Raw genomic sequence first — 21,326 nt, forward strand, 5'->3', positions numbered from 1 at the left:
GCAGTTGCAATTGGTTGCAAACCAGTTCACAGAGTAAAAAAATAACAACTGGTTACTATGGCACCGCAATGGTAGAATGAATAAATTGTATCGTTGTACGACATAGGCTTGCTATGATCTTAATCTAAACTGCTTACTATAATTCAGTTTCGAAAGCTCAACATTTAAATATTATGATGCAATGTTATTGAGTTGCAGAGTATATTTAACTGAACTGTATTTTTTTTCATTCAAACGCTGAGCTAAAACACATTATTAAGAAAAATTACCTTGTTTATTGAAAACAGAAGAACCATTGAAGCATGATGGAAATAATTCACTACAAGCTTTTACAGTTTCGGGTACGAAATGGGCAGGCTTAAAATTTCAGATAGCAAAAGCAGCCAACACACATGAGCCAATAAATCAATAATCTGGGATGTGGAGAGATAATGCAAACTGAAAATAATTGGTTATGTCCAGTTGGAAAACGGAACGGGCACTGGGTATGTACAGTTATATTTATGTTTATATTAATTCTTTCACTCATGTTCGTGATTGTTTGAATTTTGCAACCAGACAATAAAATAAAGAAAGGCAAAAACAACAGGAAAACAACCAGTTGATTTTCGATTCAAATTGTTTCATTTTGTTAATGTTTGTTAGTGACTCGAACGAGTTAATTACGAGGCTGGATATTTTGGTACACTTCAATTTGTGGCTGACCAAAAGGTTCTCGTAGTCAAATTCATTTTCAGTTGGATATTATGGGAACCAATGGAATGGTATTCGTTTAGTTTACTTTACTGTTTCGACCAGTGCCGCTATTGGAAACCGAAAACACACACAAAATATTCCGAAATCGATTGAAAAATTACAGTAATTTCAAACCTCAACTGTACAATCAGCTTATTGACCGAGCAGGCAGCTGTGTGAGCCATTGCACGTGCCACGGAACAAAACACGGTTCCGCGCTGGATCGCGTTTACCCCATCAATTAACTTTATTACAATAATTTGTGTTTGACCGCTTTGCCTATGGAAGGAATTTTCGCATCGGTGTCGAACCACATTTAAAACTATCTGGCCAGTGATCCGGATAGTCATTTCCTTCGCTTCGTCATGTTGATGGAGAACTGTCCCATCATCAACATCAATATTCGGATTTGGCTCTTCTGGGGTTACCTCCGGCAGACCAAATGGTTCAGTTATCTGTTCGGTTGTATTCCGGTTGCAATTTTGAATGTGTTTCAGTTTATGAATGTGTTGAAGATGGCTTTTTCCGGTGAAGGCGACATCGACAGTATTACGAAAGATGGTTTCTTTACGGTGTTGTATTTCAATTTGGTGCTCCGTACCGGCTGTTTAGTGATCAATCGACGAAAGTTTGAACGGTTTTTCGAGGGAATATCCGCCGAGTACGAGCAACTGGAGGTAGGAAATAATTCGATGTACGAACTAGTTGTTATAAAGGGAAGTCTGATTGCAGAAACACAGCAATATCCGGTCCATCCTGGATGCCAGAACCCGTCAGGCGAGGGTTCTGTCGAAGACAAACCTCTATCTTGGAGCACTCATGACCACTTGCTTTTCGCTCTATCCGCTATTCTCCGCCGAACGCGTCCTCCCGTACGGAGTCTTTATACCGGGCATTGATGTGCACGCGACACCAATTTACGAAATTGTGTTTTTTCTGGAATTTTATCTTACGATCCCGGCCTGCTGCATGTACATCCCGTTCACCAGCTTCTACTGCACGTGTTCGCAGTTCGGATTAGTGCGGATTGCAGCCCTGAAACAGTCTCTGCAGAAACTCCATCAGCACAACTGGTCCGAGCAGGCGCTGATTGCCAAATTGAAACAGTGCCTGGAATATCACAAAGAAATTATCAAGTAAATATCGGTGTTTTGGTGTGTGTATTTTCAAAATTATGGTTCTCTGTTGTTCAGAAATATCCTGTAATAGTGTTTATTTTTGTGCATTGGTTATTTTCAGTCTCTGTTGATACACCTTCCAAAATGCCCAAAACGATGGTATCTAATTTTTTTTGTACTGCTATTTATGCTTCCTGCTCAATTATTTGCCTTCAGATTTTAAACAAAGAATAACTGACTATTTTGTGTTCTCAGTGCATCAGGCACCTGACCGATTTAATCCAATACGCGCGTTGTAGCTATGGCTATGTTCATTCATTTGTTAATAACATCAAGTTACGATATGAACAAAATTTCGGAATTTTGTTGCGTATCCATTCCTTATATTCCTAATATGCCAAAGCGAAAATCAATGTAAGTAACTAAATATTTTATGCGGACTGTTTCACATGTTTTCTTCCTCGTATTGTTGCCATATTATTTACCGACACTTTTCGAAGTTTATCGACGATTTTGAAGAAGGATTAATAAAACAACATTTTTCGATAAAATAAATAAAATCTTCTCTTGGGTCGATTAACTGTTTATAAAATTAATGAGTTTGTACGTTTCTCTAAAATTATTATCATAAAATAAAATAGTTTCATTCGTTGTTTGTATCTAAAATTGAGCTTTCAAGTAACTTTGAATTCATCATAATTGACTTTTCAATGCTATGCGAACTACCCAAAAAGTCACAGTAGGCCTCGCCAAAACTGGACGCGATAAAAATTCGTCTGTCAAGTTTTTCTGCGAAATTTCACGACAGAACAAAAAATCAAGAACCGTGGAACAGCCTGTGTTTGGATATCGGCACAGTATCTCGACTTGAACGTGTTGCTGTAGCAGCAAGCAGAGCAGAGACGTCTAGCGTTGATTTTTCCGGATTCGATTGGATTCGATTGCCTCTTCGGAACATTGCTGTTATCGTTCCTGATCATTTGGATGAGAGTTAACAAAGCTAACTCACCGTAACTGGAAGACGAATCAAATTCAATTCAGTGTATCTTTAATTAAGTATTCTTTTTGCCATTCTCATATAGAAAGGTTATGCAATCACTTGAAAAACCGACTAGTGAAAATTGGCCCGGAGGGCCAAGTGTCATATACCATTCGACTCAGTTCATCGAGCTGAGCAATGTCTGTGTGTGTGTATGTGTCAAATAATCTCACTAGGTTTTCTCGGAGATGGTTGAACCGATTTTGACAAACTTAGATTCAAATGAAAGGTCTCGTGGTCCCATACGGAATTCCTGAATTTCATCTGGATCCGACTACCGGTTCCGGAATTATAGGGTAAAGTGTGGTCAATATTGTACACCGTCACTTAAAATATTTTCGGATACAACAAACATTTAAATCGTAATTTAGAGTGCATACTAGAAGAGTTCGTGTGTCATGTTAGTTAGTGGCTGTACGAACCGACTTTGATTATACTGGTTCTCGGGTTCCGGTCCGGAAGTGCATATAATAGTGAACCTATTTCGTTTTCTTAAGGATGTCTTACGCAATCAAAGCATTGTTTTATTCTGTATGTTATGCACAAACAATCTCTTGGTTTCTTTCAAAAATCGAAAAGAAAAATTTGTACAGAATACCACTATATTATATGTACATGAGAAAGGCATCATTACACCACTAGGTGGATTAAATCAGGTTTTTTCCTTATTTTTGTGTTATCTTTAAGTTTAGTATTTGTTCTTTACTTTCATTTTATTAATTTCACGTGAATTACTTTCATTTTTTTTACGTGAATCCATCTAAATCCATGCTGAAATCACTATAATGGATTTAGATTCAATGGAACCGATGGATTCTATCAAAAAACCTAGACTAAAAATTTATCCCTCTATATCAACCGGACCATGGGTGGTGTATTTCCGGACCAAAGGAAAACCACTGAACATTTTGAAAATTTCGCAAGATCTTACGAAAAGTTTTTCGGCCGTGAACAAAATTGAAAAAAATCAAAAGTGGAAATGGACGGGATGGTTACGGATTCGACGCTGACATGCGAGGATTTGTTGACTTATGGAACTGGTGGCTTCAGTGATTCTTTACTTCAGAAAGTGAAGATACTCGTTTGCAAGCAATTGAGCTCAGTATCAATCACTGAAGACGGAACCTCCCCAATCACTGAAGTCTTATCTCCCGTCAGCGTCGTTTCGAGTAACTTTCACCGGGTCTGCTTTACCTAATTTCGTCCTCTTGGACAGGGTTCGTCTTTCTGTTCGTCTATTTGTACCACGTGTTATGAACTGCATAAAATGCAAACAATTAAGTCACACCGCTTCTCACTGTGGTAATAAAGATAGGTGTGGTAAATGTGGAGAAAATCATAAGGACGAATCGTGCAGTAGAAATTCCGAAAAATGTGTTTACTGTGGGAATACTCTTAATGATATCTCTTCATGTCCAACATATAAATCACGCGCAGGTAAAGTGAAAAAGTCTCTAAAAGATCGTTCCAAGCGTTCATATGCTGAAATGCTAGAGAAAACTACACCACCGACCAATACTAATCTCTTTACTTGCTTGTCAGCTAATTGTGCCTAGAAGTTTTAGGAAGCGAAAAAATATTACGCCCTACAAACTTTCCTGTAAAGGCTCGAAGATATCTCCTCAGGGACCATTAAATACAACATCTAAACATAGTAAATTGCTCCAGGTCTAGGATATCTTAGATCCGATAAGGATTATCCAGCACTTCCTGGAACATCGAAACCCCTCAGTGTTCCACGAGATCAGTCAGAGAATCAGACCAGTGCTGGTTTTATAAAATTTTCCGACATCGTGGATTGGATCCTATCTACTTTCAACATGCCTGATCCTTTTAAAAGCTTTGTGATAGCTGTTATACCTACAGTTGAATCATTTTTGAAGCAGTTGACTGCAAAATGGCCCCTTCTTTCAGCGATCATATCCTTCAATGGCTAAATCATTGAAAGAGATTACGGATTTGATCACTGTTCTACAGTGGAATTGCAGAAGTATCATTCCTAAAATAGATTCTTTTAAATTCCTAATAAACAACTTACAATGTGACGCATTTGCTTTATGTGAATCATGGTTAACTTCTGAAATACCCCTCAACTTCCACGATTTTAACATTATTCGCTGGGATCGAGAAACCCCGTACGGAGGAGTACTTTTAGGGATCAAAAAGTGCTATTCCTCCCATCGTATTAACCTCCCCTCGATACCAGATATTGAAGTTGTCGCATGTCAAGTCACAATGAAAGGCAAAATCCTTTGCATTGCTTCCGTCTACATTCCCCCCAAGAGCCTCGATTGTGCACCGACGGTTTTGCGACCTCATAACTCTCCTTCCTGCACCAACGTTAGTTTTAGGAGACTTTAACTCTCATGGTACGGGATGGGGCTGTCTTCATGATGATAACAGCTAAACTTTGATCTATGATCCTTGCGATAACTTCAATATGACCATTTTGAATACGGGAGAAATGACACGGATTCCTGCACCACCAGCGAGACCAAGTGCACTGGATCTTTCCATTTGTTCAACATCGCTACGGTTAGATTGCAAGTGGAAGGTAATCCCTAATCACCAGCGGATTGAGATCATTGAAGACAATCAATGTTTCGCATGACCTCACACGAAATATTGATTGGAAATACTACGCAAATTCGATATCTGAGAAACTAGATACAACACAAGAACTTCCTCCGGAGGAAGAGTACACGTTTCTGGCTGACTTGATTCTCGATACCGCGATTCAATCTCAGACCAAACGTGTACCCAACGCGAAAACTTACATCCATCCTCCCAACCCGTAGTGGGACAAAGAGCGCTCAGAACTGAAAGTAGAAAAAACTTCAGCTTTCATAGCGTTTAGAAAAAATGGAACACCAGATAACTATCGAAAATACGCGTCGTTAGATTTTAAAATGAAAAGCTTGATTAAAGCTAAGAAACGCGGTTATTGGCGTCGGTTCGTAGAGGGATTGTCGAGAGAAACATCAATGAGCACTCTTTGGAATACGGCCCGACGAATGCGCAACCAAAACACAACGAACGAAAGTGAGGAATATTCTCACCGCTGGATATTCGATTTCGCTAAAAAAAGTATGTCACCCGCGTCACGTCATCAAACGGGAACGAAACATCGTTTTCAATGGTAGAGTTCTCACTTGCACTCCTGTCATGTAACAATAAAGCTCCGGGGCCAGACAGAATCAAATTCAACTTGTTGAAGAATCTGCCTGACACCGCCAAAAGACGCTTGCTGAATTTATTCAACGAGTTCCTAGAGGGTAATATTGTCCCACACGACTGGAGACAAGTGAGAGTAATCGCAATTCAAAAACCAGGAAAACCAGCCTCCGATCACAATTCATATCGGCCGATTGTTATGCTTTCCTGTATCCGAAAATTGTTCGAAAAAATGATTCTGTTTCGCCTAGACAATTGGGCCGAGACTAATGGCAATTCGGCTTCCGTAGGGGCAAAGGAACGAAAGATTGTCTCGCGTTGCTCTCAACCGAAATTCATTGGCATTTGCTCGTAAAGAACAAATGGCATCAGTTTTCTTAGAGGGGGCAGCATTAAGGGGGCTTTTGACAAAGTTTCTATAAATATCATGTCTGAGAAGTTGCATCAGCATGGTCTATCGCCAGTTTTGAATAACTTTTTGTATAATCTATTGTCCGAGAAATACATGTATTTTGCGCATGGTGATTTGTCGACAATACGATTCAGTTACATGGGTCTTCCTCAGGGCTCATGCTTAAGCCCCCTTTTATACAACTTTTACGTGAACAACATTGATGAGTGTATCAACACATCTTGCACGCTAAGACAACTTGCCGACGACAGCGTTGTGTCCATTATAGGACCCAAAGCTGCCGATCTCCAAGGACCATTACAAGATACTCTCGACAACTTGTCGACATGGGCTCTTCAAATGGGTATCGAGTTCTCTACGGAGAAAACTGAGCTAATTGTATTTTAGAGGAAGCGAAAACCAGCACAACTACAGCTTCAACTAGGGGGTGAAACCATAGCTCAGGTCTTCACATTTAAATATCTCGGGGTCTGGTTCGACTCCAAAGGCACCTGGGGATGTCACATTAGGTATCTGAAACAAAAATGCCAACAATAACCGGATCATGGTGGGGTGCCCACCCAGGAGACCTGATCAGGTTGTACCAAACAACGATATTGTCCGTAATGGAATACGGATGCTTCTGCTTCCGATCAGTGGCGAACACTCATTTCATCAAGCTGGAAAGAATTCAGTATCGTTGTTTGCGTGTTGCCTTAGGTTGCATGCAGTCGACTCATACGATGAGTCTCGAAGTGCTGGCGGGCGTTCTTCCACTAAAGAACCGTTTCTGGGATCTCTCATATCGTTTGCTCATTCGATGCGACATTTTGAATCCTCTGGTGATTGAAAACTTCGAAAGGTTAGTTGAGCTTAACTCTCAATCCCGTTTTATGTCCTTGTATTTTGATTACATGGCTCAGAATATTAATCCTTCTTCGTTTGTTTCCAACCGTGCTCATTTCTTGGATACTTCTGATTCTACTGTGTTTTTCGACACATCCATGAGAGAAGAAATTCGTGGAATTCCGGCTCACGTGCGCCCTCAAGTGGCCCCAAATATTTTTTATAATAAATTTAGAACAGTCAACTGTGAAAAGGTGTTTTACACTGACGGATCAAACATCAACAGGTCCACAGGCTTCGGCATCTTCAATCAAAACATCACCGCTTCTTACAAACTCAGTGATCCGGCTTCAGTTTACGTCGCAGAATTAGCTGCTATTCAGTACACCCTCGAGATCATTGAAACCTTGCCCAAAGACCATTACTTCATAGTCACGGACAGTCTAAGTTCAATAGAAGCTCTCCGCGCAGTGAAGCCAGGAAAGTATCCCCCATATTTCCAGGGGAAAATACGGGAACACTTGCGAACTTTATTTGAACGGTCTTATTCTGGGTTCCTTCGCATTGTTCCATTCCGGGCAATGAAAAGGCAGACTCATTGGCTAAAGTGGGCGCATTAGAAGGTGATATTTATGAAAGACCAATCTGCTTCAACGAATTTTTCAGCATTTCTCGTCAGAAGACACTCGAAAGTTGGCAAGCTTCATGGAGCAATGGAGACCTAGGACGTTGGCTATACTCCTTTATACCAAAAGTATCGACGAAACGTTGATTTGAGGGGATGCCAGTGGGTCGCGATTTCATTCGTGTGATGTCCCGACTTATGTCTAATCACTCCGAATTGGGTACGCATCTCTGGCGAATTGGCCTCGCTGAAAATGGTATCTGCGCTTGTGGCAATGGTTACCACGACATCGAGCATATTGTGTGGTCATGTGCCCTGAATCGTTTCGCAAGATTACAGTTAGGAGACTCCCTTTGGGCCCGAGGTAGGCCACCAAATGTGCCGGTGCGAGATGTACTAGCAAGTCGCGATTGCACTTATATGTACTCGATTCACATCTTTCTGAAAACTATTGGTTTATCAATCTAGTTACTGCTTCTCTTTATTTACATCCTTTACAGTTCACCTTTCCCCAAAATGTCATCTTGTGACGTACTGATTGGTTTTTGGTAACCACACATTTTGAAATTTTGAGCCCAAATGAGACGAAGATTACACGAAGACTTTGAAGTTATTACATTATTATTATCTGTTTTGTGTTATTGTATATTGTTTGAGTGTGTATGTAACTATTTGTTTTTTCCATACTAACCTGGAGTAACCGCCAGTAACTCGGCTTCCTTTTTTAACACTAACCTTAAATTTTCTATAGTTTAACCATAATTGTATTCCCCACTCTTTAACTCTCCCACCAACCTTGTATGTGTATGTATATATGTTAAATAATAATTGTAATTATATTGTAAGAAAAAATACAATACAGACTTTGGCACCTCTGAGCTGAAGCTATGTGCCATATCAAATAAACGATCTGAAGAAAACAAAAACAATTGATTCTAGTTAAAGGACGTTATTCAAAAGTTAGCAATGTAAAAATTTGTGGAAAGGGATCAAAATTGAATAGAATCAATTATCAAGAAAGAATCTAAATGTCAATTTTATCATTCGCTAACAATCTAATCGCCTAAGCTAGAGCAAGTTTATAATTAGTCAATTGAATAATACTTTTTTCCAAAATTTCTGTGATCAAGTCATAAACCTGTCTGTGAAAATCTTTGCATGTTTCCCGTACCATAATAGCAGATCGAAATCAATTTGGTGAGCAAAAAAAAGGTCTCACTACCAACACGCTCTGTACCTTTTTTCTCTACAGCTCTGTACATTTTGGTGCTAAACTGTGCTCGATTTCAAAAATCTGTGATTTATTCCAGAATCTGTGAACATCTGTGATCATTTTCAAAAATCTGTGAAAATCTGTGTCATTTTTAAAATCTGTGCAGAAAATTGAAAATCTGTGAAGGCATCCCTGATCACCTGTCAAGAAACGTCAATTTTTCAGGAGAGAAATATAAATGTGGCGTATACCGTTGATATTAGTGTCGTGTTCCAAAGGAGTGATTCCGATATCTGTAGCACCTCTTTTCGTATCGGTGCCTTCGATTTTTGTCCGGTCCTCGCTGTGGTGTTTTTCGGTGACATTCATCGCCGATGATTCCAGGTGTTCAAATTATTCCGCTGGTGCTGCTGATTTATTTAACCTGCTAAACTACTGTTTCCAAAAGTCGCTTATAGAATGCCAGAATAATTTTTTTTTTGCATAAATTTAATTTTTATTAAAACAGTTTGACGGTTTACAATGTGCTATTTTACATATAGAGGGATTCAACAATTGGTTTTTCATCTCAGTTTTTGTAGTAATGTTTTTAACAAATTTTGGATTTTTTTTTTTTGCAGTTTGCTAATTTACATTTTAACTTTGTAGTTGATGTTTTCAATTTGATAACCTACGAATTTAATATAAGACCTAAGAAAACAATTCACGAATGATGTGATGTTCAGATACACTTGCTGCTTGCTGGTAGCGATTGTAGATTTCAACCATTTGTTCGTTGATCGTTTTGATGTTGGCCAGTTCGTGGATATCCGAGATTCGCGTGGACAGCGGGACCTGGAGTATCATCCGAAGATATTTATTCTGGATCACTTGAACTTTTCTCCTGTGAGTTGGAGCACAGTTCATCCAGATGGGCGAAGCATACAGCAGCATCGGACGGACGATTTGCATGTAAACTGCAAGACGGTTAATGATGGACAGTTTCGACTTCCTATTTATCAACGGGTAGAGCTTTTTAAGCAAGAGCAAGCTTTTTTGCCCAACGGCTTCTACGTGGTGTCGGTAAAGGGATTTGGCATCCATGTTCAGCCCCAAGTACAGTACTGAGTTTGACCATGCGATGTTCACTCCTTGGACCTGGATGTTTTTCGGTGGATTTAGCAACCGCTGCGTGTTCCGGTGAGGGAAGATGATGACCTGTGTCTTGGAAGCATTCACGCGAATCTTCCAGTCCGACAGGTAGCTGGTGTAGCAGTCAATTCCTCTCTGAAGATTGCTTATTAGTTGATTGACCACTCGGCCGCTGTACGACAACGATGAATCATCGGCGAAAAATGAACGTTTCCCATTCCGAGGAAGAACGGGGGCATCGGCAGTGAATATATTGTACAGAACAGGCCCAAGGATGCTTCCCTGGGGGACTCCGGCTGGAACGTCGAACTCGTCAGAAAGCGTTCCTTGGAGGAACACTCGGGAGCTACGCTGTTTCAGGTAACTGCTAACCATTTTAACCAGGTACATTGGAAAGTTGAAGGTAACCAATTTGTGGATGAGACCATTATGCCAAACACTGTCGAAAGCCTTCTCGATGTCCAGGAAGGCCATTATGGTTGATTTAGACACGGTTTTGTTACGGTTGATTTCATTTGTCACACGAAGCAGTTGGTGCACTGTCGAGTGACCTTTACGGAAGCCGAACTGTTCATCCGGGAGAATGCGGTGATCATCCACATGCATTAAAATGCGACTGTAGATGGAGCGTTCAAACAGTTTGCTGAGTGAAGACAGCAAGCTAATCGGTCGATAGCTTGACGGTGATGTCGGATCTTTTCCGGGCTTGAGGATAGGAACAACTTTTGCAAGTTTCCATTGCGACGGGAAATAGCTCAAGGCAAGGCAACTGTTGAAAATTTTACAGAGCAACTCCAAAGATTTGGGACCCAGTTTTTTCAGGACAACGTTAAAAAACCCATCAAAACCGGGCGCCTTCATATTTCGAGTAAACTTGATGTTTTTCTTTATTTCATCAACGGTAATACGGGCTTCGGGGGAAACTTCGACGGTAGCACGATCAGTGTGCAAGATTGACTCCTGGACTAAGCCTTCTTTCGGACTGACGATATTAATACCGAGACAGTGCGACGATTTAAAGTGCAGAGCAATTGAATTAGCCTTTTCCAAGGGAGTAATGAGCAAAGCATCATTATCCTTCAACGGAGGAATCGGTTTCGGCTTCTCTTTCAGTACCTTGGCCAGCCGCCAGAAGGAACGAGAGTAGTCCGGAAGATGTTTAATATCTTTGGAAAATTTTCTATTCCGAATTTTTTCCAGTCTGATTTTTACAATCCGAGATAGTGCTTTGAAAAGAACTTTTCGGCTGTTATTCAGAGTTCGCTGATATTGACGCCTCAGCGAATTTTTTAGAGAAATCAATTGCTTGGTTTTCTGATCAAGTTGAATAAACTTACGTGTGATCGGCACCACCGGAACATGTAGATCCTCAGATGCCTGCACTAACTTGGTAAATCTTTCTAATACACTGTCGACGTCTTCGCAGGTCTCGATGGAAGTGGTATCATCAATGCGGCTTTCGATGTGATTTACCAACCGGTCCCAGTTAGCACGATGAAAGTTTTTGCGGGAACTACGGGAACGAACGTATTCAGCACCGATCTCCAACATCACCGGAAGGTGGTCAGACGATAGTGCAGTTTTTGTTTCCGGAATAGATAAACCGACAACCATGTTTGTCAGAAATAGGTCGAGCGTAGATCCAACACCCGCATGTGAATAAAACGTGGGTTCATCCGGGTTTGCGATGATATAATGTCCACACTGAGCATCTTCATGGAGAATTTTGCCATTTCTGTTCGTCGTTGTGCAGCCCCAGGAACCGGAGCGAGCATTTAAATCACCAGCAATAATAAATTTGGTATTTCTGCGTGTCAGCTTCTGGAGATCATTCTGGAACTGATTGCTCCCGTTAGCACGGGCACTGAACTGCTTAGGACAGTAAACTGTTATAAACACTATTTCACCGATTGATGTTGTAACTATGATGCCAAGCGCTTCGATGGTCGTTGTGTTGAAACTAGGCAGTAGCTTAAAGGGAATCCCTTTACGAATTGCTATCGCCACACCACCCCCTCCGGACGATGTGCGATCTAAGCGGACGAATGTGAAGTCAGGAAGACTGAAGGTATCATTTGGATTTAGATGCGTCTCGGTGATTGCAGCTATGTCGATTTTTTCGGCTTCTAGGAACTCGCTGAATTCCAGTTTTTTTGGTGCCACACTCCTGGCATTCCAATTAAGGACTCGGATTGAAGAACTGTCCATGGTTATAATAAAACTTCATCATTACAGCCACCTGGTCTTGGGCTGTACGGCAAGCACGGGTTTGCTTATCCAATTCAAGAAAAAGGAAAGCAAGTTGATCCATGGAGTACATGCCACCGGATTGGGTAGCACCTGTCACTTGAGCGTATGACCGAAATCCTGGAGGGGTAGGATTAATCGGATTTGGATTTGATAGCTGCGGAGCTGATGGCCGACCGGGAAGTACAGGGTTCAAGGGAGGGAAATCATTGATGTCGAATTCCACCTCCTTTTTGCGTTTCGGTTGATTCTTGTTGGATGTTCGTTTACGAAAATCGATGAACTCCTTACGCTTGGGGCACGTACGGCTAGTGGACAAGTGATCACCTCCACAATTGTGACACTTAACTATGTCCATTTCTTCTTCCATCTGGCATTCATCTGGTTTGTGGTCATCACCGCATTTCAGGCATCGAGGGCGTATATGGCAGTTTCTGGTTCCATGTCCAAAATTCAGACAATTGGAACATTGCGTGACATCACGATGTACGGGCTTGTACCGCTCCCATTGAACGGCAATATTGTGAAGTGTGCGGAGTGACTTCAGTTCGGCTAAAGTGATTGAACCACGTTTCAAATGGATCAGATACAGCTGGTCGCGATATTTAGCTTCCTTGTTGTGACGCATGATTTTGTAAATTGATTCTGGGACCAATTTTACATTTTCCAGTGCTTGCTTCAACACCTCCACTTCCATTTCAGGCAACCCACGCAACACCACTTTGAACGGCTTGTTCGCAGCGATGTCATGAGTGAAGTATTCCATTTTTCGTAATTCCAGATATTTTTCCACTGCTTTGAAATGACGAATGGAAGGAACGGTGATTTTGTATCCATCAGAGCACAGTCTGATTGATGCTTGAAGGCCTTTGTTAACAAGGTCGGTAATATCCGTGATAAGATGTTCCGATTTTCCTTTCACATATAACGGGGGAAGTTTCTCTTTCCTTTCTAATCCCTCTTCCGGAAGAATGGAGTACTGGTTGCTTGCCAAAAGCTTCTTGGAACTCGTTGTATCAGTTTCCCCATCGGCTGGGCGTTTTTTAGTTTGCCCTTTCGAAGAGCTCTTTTTACCCATGTCGGGTTGCTTCCTTTCGCGAGACAACGCGACGAGAACGACAACGATTTACTAACGATTTCAAATAAACTAACGGTGGTACACCCGGGAATAAGACACGTCCGAACTTAACAGAAGTACGATCGAGAATGCCAGAATAATGTTACAGGGTTTGCTTTTATAGACGAAGCTCTCACCGAAATTGACTGAGCTCTCTCAGCAAGAGAGAGCATTGAGAGATTGAATTGAAGCGTCATGGAAATCATACACTGAGAAAATTATCAAGTAGAGAAATTTGTATATTTATTAATATAATTATCATTAATATTATAATTATTATTTTTTTATTTTTATTACCATTATTATTATTATTATTATTATTATTATGATTATTATTATTATTATTATTATTATTATTATTATTATTATTATTACTATGTTTACTCCACTCACTGCAATTAGGAGGAGTAACATATGAAAGTGGCGTATACCAATATAATATTTTTAAAATCTAAATTTTTATTCCTATAGTTTTCAATCCTTTCCATTAATTCGAGTCATGTTTATCAGTGATGGATCGAAGAGTAACGATGAAAAAAATTGCCTCGCGATTATGGCAAACTGCGCACAAACAAATAAAAAATTCACTTGTTGGTTTAATTTAGTGCCGATTTTTATTTTTCAATGGAAATCAATGTCACAGTCAGATCTTTGGGATAAATTTGCTAGCTTTGAAATGACACGAATTCTTAAATCTTCTTGATGTTTCACAACGGATGGCATTCCATCTTCTGAGTAAGATCCGTTAAATAGTTTTGTGTATAGTTTTCATTTACTTTACGATTATGGCATTTCACAGAGCTTTCGAATGCTAGTTCCATTTTATTAAAATATTGCCTTATTTAGTTCAACTCACAAGAAGAAAATTGAGAACGCAGTTTAATCTTTTTTTACTCGTTCAGTTGAACGAGACTGATATGTCGCTCACTAAGTCACGACCATTTAATTCTACTTAAAATGTTAGCATAGATTTTTTATGTTGTTACGTTATGTGCAACAGGAGATGTCTACATTCATAAACTTATCACTTTTCCAGAAAGCAATTTATCTTTGACTCTACGAATACCCCAATGATATTCCTTCCAAAAATAATTACTACATAAATGAATTGATTTAATTGATAAATACTACCGTTCATTCTATGAATTCTTTAAACTATACAAACTAAGTTACTTTTTATTTAGTATTTAATTTTGACACATTATCAGTACGAATTTAATTTAATTAAAAAATTATCCGACCAATTTTGGTAGATTATTTTTATATTAGTGGCTTAAAATTCACCTAACGGACAATAATTTATAAAGCCACTTCTCAATAAATCAAATAACTACTAATAGAAGTGATAACTAAATTGCAATCACCTCTATTTTGACATGAAGGTGATTAAATCGTGGTGACTATCACCTTACGTAATGCCAACATTTGATAGTGATGTTAGCCTTTCAGCAGTGGTGACAGAACTTGGTGATTATCACCTTACATGATTCCACCCCAGGTTTTGAAAGTCCGTGTCCATCGTCATTCAAAAACTACTGCACCAATTTTTTATAAAATTTTGTACACACTTCATACACATAAAAAACTAGACCCCAACGTTTTCCTTTTTGTTGTTTGTTACTTTGGGGAGGTTTTATAGCTACAAAATGGTGGATTTTTTCGTGAAAAATCATAGTTTTCGCTTTGAGCAACGACCAAAAATTAGAAAAATAAAAAAAAATCAAACAGAAACGTTGGGGTCTAGAAAAACTTCTACTCTAACTATGCTGCTTTGATTTTTTAACTTCCGATTAGTCTGCGCTGAGATACAGTGGACACCGCAAATCATGATTTTTAAGAAGCGTTATCAAAAATATAAATCTTCACTGACTTATTTCTCAATATTTTTCCACGAAAAAATTACAAAATGTTGTTCGAACGATGCTTTTTATCATGTAAAACATTTCAAACAATTCTGTTGAACGATAATTCTGGGTAAAAAATCGCAAAAATGATGATTTTTTCATCGTTTAGACCCTAAACCACCCCCTCCCCCCCTCTTCATCCGCCAAGTTTTTAGTGTATTAAATTGTTCACTTACTTTCGATTTTAGATACGTGAGCGACCTTAACGAGTTGATTGCGTACATTTTTCTGCTGGAACTGCTCATTTGCGGAACGATGCTGTGTGCGCTTCTATTTATCCTGAACCTGGTAAGTATCGCAATCGGTTTACTCAGACGGAAACACTAAACCTTGACTCGCATAGTTGGGTGAAAAAAAAGCCAAAGATCACAGCAAACAATTTTCCCCGGTTGACACATGAAATCTGTTTTCTTTTCATCGCTTGCTACGCTTTGCCCTGGAAATGGCTGCATCAAACCAACCGATCAAACGGCCGCCTGCTACGATTTGTTATCATACCAGAGTAACCAACTGACACAGATAGCAATGATTTGTTCGTACCTTTTGACGCTCCTATTGCAACTGTTCGCCCTCTACTGGCATTCGAATGAAATTCGGGAACAGGTAGGTGAAAATCACACCTTCGAAGTAGATTCATTTCTCAGTTGACCATTTTTTTTTTGGTTTTGCAGAGCCTGGAAATTGGTGATTGGCTCTACTACAACAGCGCTTGGCTCGATTTTAGTGTCCCTGTCAAAAAAATGATTCTTTTGATGATTGCCCGCACACAGCGCCCATTAGTGGTAATTATTGGCGCTTCTATTTGCGCAAATTGGTGCGAGACGGTGTTACACAATTCCGATTTTTCGTCTGTTTTTTTTCACAGATCAAGAATGGAAATGTTTACCCGATGACGCTGGAAACGTTTCAATCGTTATTAAATACTTCATATTCGTACTACACAATCCTCCGGCGGGTATACAAATGAGGGCGAGATTAAGCATAAACGTTTTTTTTTTGCACATTGTCAGTCACACTTTTTTTTGTTCGTGGAGGGAAATCGACATTCAAGGAAGGAACTCCAATCAAGCGAAGATTTTCGCCGCAAATTGAGCATGCAAAATGATGATGGATTTTGCTTTCAATGGTAGAACCTTTACGAACCATACGATAAGGGAATCCGAATCCGAAGTGTTTAGTTTAAAAATTGAATGGATGACTTGAATAAAATATGTTTGTATCGTGGTTTTCTATTGACACATTCATTTTGAGCACCTTATGCCAACAAAATCAACTCCGAAAAGTACTGAACAGTTTTAAACTTATTCAATTGTGATTTTTTTACTTACCCAAGTCAGCTTCAAACGAAGAGTAAATGTGATTGCAGTTGGGCTATAAACTTCCACCAATGTCTTCCAAGAATTGTTATGAATTGTTGATTGTCTGTCTGAGGGAAATTATTTTCCACATACTTCGACCTCCGACAGTGTTGTGTTTTTCTTTATCACTCTTGATGTCACTCTTATCATATTTAAATGGTAAATGCCAAGGACTTTTCTACCAAATAAAAACAAATTTGGCTGTTTCATGATTTGGCATGTATTTTATTTAAGTTTCAAATCAGCAAGCTCTTGGAAAAACACCCCTTATATAAAACAATTGATTATTTAAATTAAATTGAGTAGAAAACTTAGCAACGCACAAGTCAATGACTTGTGTGTTGCAAGATATCAGAATTACTTACTGCTATGTAATAGTATTGTGACAGCCCTCACAAATCAACTATTTTTGTTTTGGATTCATAACTTATTCGTCGCCTTGGGGGATTCGAGACTCAGAAAAGATAAATTGCATGCTAGCCGCTAGCATTAGGGTGGATGCGAAGAAGAGCAAACCCAATCTACATAATCCAGAAGATATGAGGCGGTGTAAAAAAGTCGTTCGAATCGTACACGAGATGGCTCATGCATGGCTAACAAAAATTGTAGCGATTTTAAGAGTCTTTCAGCGATTTTAACAGTCAAATTTTAACAGTCGTAAAAAATTTTTTTTTGAGGCTGGAAAATAGATGATACCATTATTTACATTTCTCGAACCTAAAGGTGTTTTGAACACTATCTGTTAATCAGTCTGTAACTGATTTAGACTAGGAGTCTATTCCGAATTTAGCCTAATTAACCTTCATATGTCTAAATCTTCCCAGAAATTAAGGGCACTCCTCTCGTTAAATCAATTATTTCTTATAATATTTACGATGTTCCACGGATATTGAATCGTTTTCGAAAAAAATTCTACTAAAGTTTCCAAAAATTGAATCTAAAAAAAAATCCCGTCCATTGACTGTGATGATCATCGATTTGAAACCATTCCGAAAAGGTCGAGTCTTAGTGAATAGTTTGGTAGATCACAGTAACCCGCGTAGGCATGGTCATGCATCGGCTGGTGAAACAGATATGCAGAAATCCGAAGGTGCTATAACGCGTCTGTATGGCGGGTGAGACTTCGAATTCCCAATTCAACGATGAGAGTTGCATAGGTTATTTTACATTACTTGTTCCGAAATTTTCAGTTCTGCAAAATTATTTTATGCTTAAATCCAAGTCAGTCAACATTAGCCTACATTAAGCTGAAAATTCCAAATAATTGATACCAAAACTAGCCAAATCAACGATATTTTACAGCCATTTGAATGTACCGTTACGCCTGTTTTGGAGGCTTGATGATTGGTGTAATCAAAATAGGCTGGCAATCCAGTCACGTATGCAGAAGGGGGACCCGAGGGGCCCTGGCCCCTCACGAAGTCAGAAACAGAAACGTAATAATACATAAAATACATAAAATACATAAAATACATAAAATACATAAAATACATAAAATACATAAAATACATAAAATACATAAAATACATAAAATACATAAAATACATAAAATACATAAAATACATAAAATACATAAAATACATAAAATACATAAAATACATAAAATACATAAAATACATAAAATACATAAAATACATAAAATACATAAAATATTATCGTGCAACGATAATTTTCCTAAATTGAAGGTTCCAAATCATATAAGTTATTTGTGGAAATCGTTAATGTTAAAAACCGTTATAAGGGTTAGAAACTTGCGGTAAACGAGTAATGATGCGTTACTTTTAAACAAGTTATAGGTGTTACGACGTGTTATATAGGTCGTTTTTTTGTAAGTTATAGGCGTTACGAAGCGTTACATGTGTTACATTTTTGTAAGTTATAGGCGTTTCAAAACGTTACATGCGTTATTTTTTTGTAAATTATAGACGTTATTTTTTTGTAAATTATAGGCGTTACTGAGCGTTACATGCGTTACTTTTTTGTAAGTTATAGGCGTTACGAAGCGTACAAGTGTTACTTTTCTGTAAGTTATAGGCGTTACGAAGCGTTACATGTGTTACATTTTTGTAAGTTATAGGCGTTACGAAGCGTTACACGCGTTACTTTTTTTGTAATTTATAAGCGTTACGAAGCGTTACATGCGTTACTTTTCTGTAAGTTATAGGCGTTACGAAGCGTTACATGCATTACTATTTTGTAAATTATAGGCGTTACGAAGCGTTACACGCGTTACTTTTTTGTAAGTTATAAGCGTTACGAAGCGTTACATGTGTTATATTTTTGTAAGTTACAGGCGTTACGAAACGTTACATGCGTTACTTTTCTGTAAGTTATAGGCGTTACGAAGCGTACTAGTGTTACTTTTCTATAAGTTATAGGCGTTACGAAGCGTTACATGTGTTATATTTTTGTAAATTATAGGCGTTACGAAGCGTTACACGCGTTACTTTTTTTGTAAGTTATAAGCGTTACGAAGCGTTACATGTGTTATATTTTTGTAAGTTATAGGCGTTACGAAGCGTTACATGCGTTACTTCTCTGTAAGTTATAGGCGTTACGAAGCGTTACTTCTCTGTAAGTTATAGGCGTTACGAAGCGTTACATGCATTACTTTTTTTTATAAGTTATAGGCGTTACAAAGCTTTACATGCGTTATTTTTTTAAATTTATAGGCGTTTCGAAGCATCACATGCGTTACTTTTTTTGTAAATTATAGGCGCTACGAGGCGTTGCATGCGTTATTTTTTTGTGAGTTATTAGCAATACGAAGCGTTACATGCGTTACTCTATTGTAAGTTATAGGCGTTACGAAGCGTTACTTTTCTAAGTTGCAGGTGCTAAGAAATGTGACTTGCGTTAGTTTTTTGTGAGTTGTAGGTCTTATGTGCGTTACTCTTTTGTGAATTACAGGCGCTACGAAGTGTTACATGCTTAACTTTCTCCATAAGTGTTAGAAAGCGTCATATGTTGTTATATTTTTAAAGAGTATAGGTGTTAAAAAGCGTTGCGAGAGTTTTGGAATCGCAATTTTAACATATTGAAGAGTGATTTATTAGCAAAATCTACTGGCAATGTCAAAATTATGAAATGATTATACACTTAAAAAAATTAGCACACTTTACACAAATTAGCACGATGACATTCGAAACGAAAACTTGTATCTAGCTTTGAATGCAAATTGGCATAAATATTATTCAAGTGAATAAATTGTTCCATTCTATCCATGAAGGAACTATTGGTTCTTTTTTATATGAGAGTATTCAGTAAATTGAAACGTTATTTAACATTATTCAACGGTTTTAATATCAAAACCATACAAAATGAAGGATGAAACCGGGGTAAAATAAATGACAATAATAATAATAATAATAATAATAATAATAATAATAATAATAATAATAATAATAATAATAATAATAATAATAATAATAATAATAATAATAATAATAATAATAATACAAAACAATTGTGCTGGACGACCGGAAAGAGAAAGTGCGCGAGCATGCCTTAGTTAAGCAAGATTCTGCAGATGAGAAAGATATTTTGCCGCTGGACACATACTTATTTGGGGCTAGAAAGACGAACGCAAGCGCACTTGGACTGCACGTTTGGCTGATTCTATCTATATTATACGCCAGAAAATAGAATGATTACCCGACAATAGACTGAAGTTAGCACGAGTGTTTCGAAACGGCACGAGTGGACGGAAAGATCAGAAAGTCGGTTTTCTGGGATGGGCATAATATACTTTTAGAGGACTACATCGCTACCATTGTTAAAATCAATGGTTTAGATTTCAATTACTTGGGCATCACCCTCGTTCACCTCGTACTACTTATCTGTGCTCAAACGTTAATTTATCTCTGAGAAATTTATGTGAGTTTCGTTTTGGAATTTCAGACCACTACTTCTGAAACATGAATCCGAAACCAGTACGGCAAGAGTAAATTTGTATGACCATTTGCTAATATGATCTAAAAATTTAGCAAAAAAATCCGTTTTCCATGAATCGGTTGTGCAGTGGATTGTCGTCATTTAAAGAAGGCATGTGAATGATCTCAGAATATGTGGCATCAACACAATTATTGTGGATTGTTGTGCTATATAAATGTTTGGAAGGTCTTAGACATGTGTTACAGAAATAACAAGACAGTAAATGTAAAGAAATGTGATACAATAAGCCTCCCTCGGGCCCAGTCACAAATTTTATTTGAATATTCCATGACAATTCCAGGGGATAAGTTTAGAATGTCTGTTAAAAACACCGGTAAAAGTACATCGAGAACTAGGCACATAAGTAATCTTCAGTAACATTACTTTTTTTATCTGAGGGCCCCTCCCGAAACAAAATCCTGGGTACGGGCCTATTACAAGGTACTTCTTTTTCGTATCTGCCGCTACTTCTAAATTAAATTTCTATGTTTTTGC

At 38.4% G+C, this 21,326-nt stretch overlaps 1 protein-coding gene across 1 annotated transcript; it reads left to right on the forward strand.

The window, feature by feature from the left end:
- Nucleotides 1-1,100: 1,100 nt before the first annotated feature.
- Nucleotides 1,101-16,692, forward strand: LOC131431994 (odorant receptor Or2-like). Its single transcript, XM_058598003.1, has 6 exons — nt 1,101-1,412; nt 1,468-1,871; nt 15,729-15,828; nt 16,042-16,143; nt 16,212-16,322; nt 16,406-16,692. The coding sequence occupies exons 1-6, from the start codon at nt 1,101-1,103 to the stop codon at nt 16,505-16,507; spliced, it is 1,131 nt and encodes a 376-aa protein (XP_058453986.1). The 3' UTR covers nt 16,508-16,692.
- The last annotated feature ends 4,634 nt before the right edge of the window (nt 16,693-21,326 follow it).

The sequence above is a fragment of the Malaya genurostris genome, chromosome 2 (assembly GCF_030247185.1).
Source record: "Malaya genurostris strain Urasoe2022 chromosome 2, Malgen_1.1, whole genome shotgun sequence".
NCBI classification, from domain to species: Eukaryota; Metazoa; Arthropoda; class Insecta; order Diptera; family Culicidae; genus Malaya; species Malaya genurostris.

What these genes read in the sequence shown, in the direction of transcription:
- LOC131431994 (XM_058598003.1), top strand. Translation starts at nt 1,101, where the DNA reads ATGTTGATGGAGAACTGTCCCATCATCAACATCAATATTCGGATTTGG. An exon ending in CGAATGAAATTCGGGAACAG is followed by an intron (nt 16,144 to 16,211) that starts GTAGGTGAAAAT and finishes TTGGTTTTGCAG; the next exon opens with AGCCTGGAAATTGGTGATTG. An exon ending in GCACACAGCGCCCATTAGTG is followed by an intron (nt 16,323 to 16,405) that starts GTAATTATTGGC and finishes TTTTTTTCACAG; the next exon opens with ATCAAGAATGGAAATGTTTA.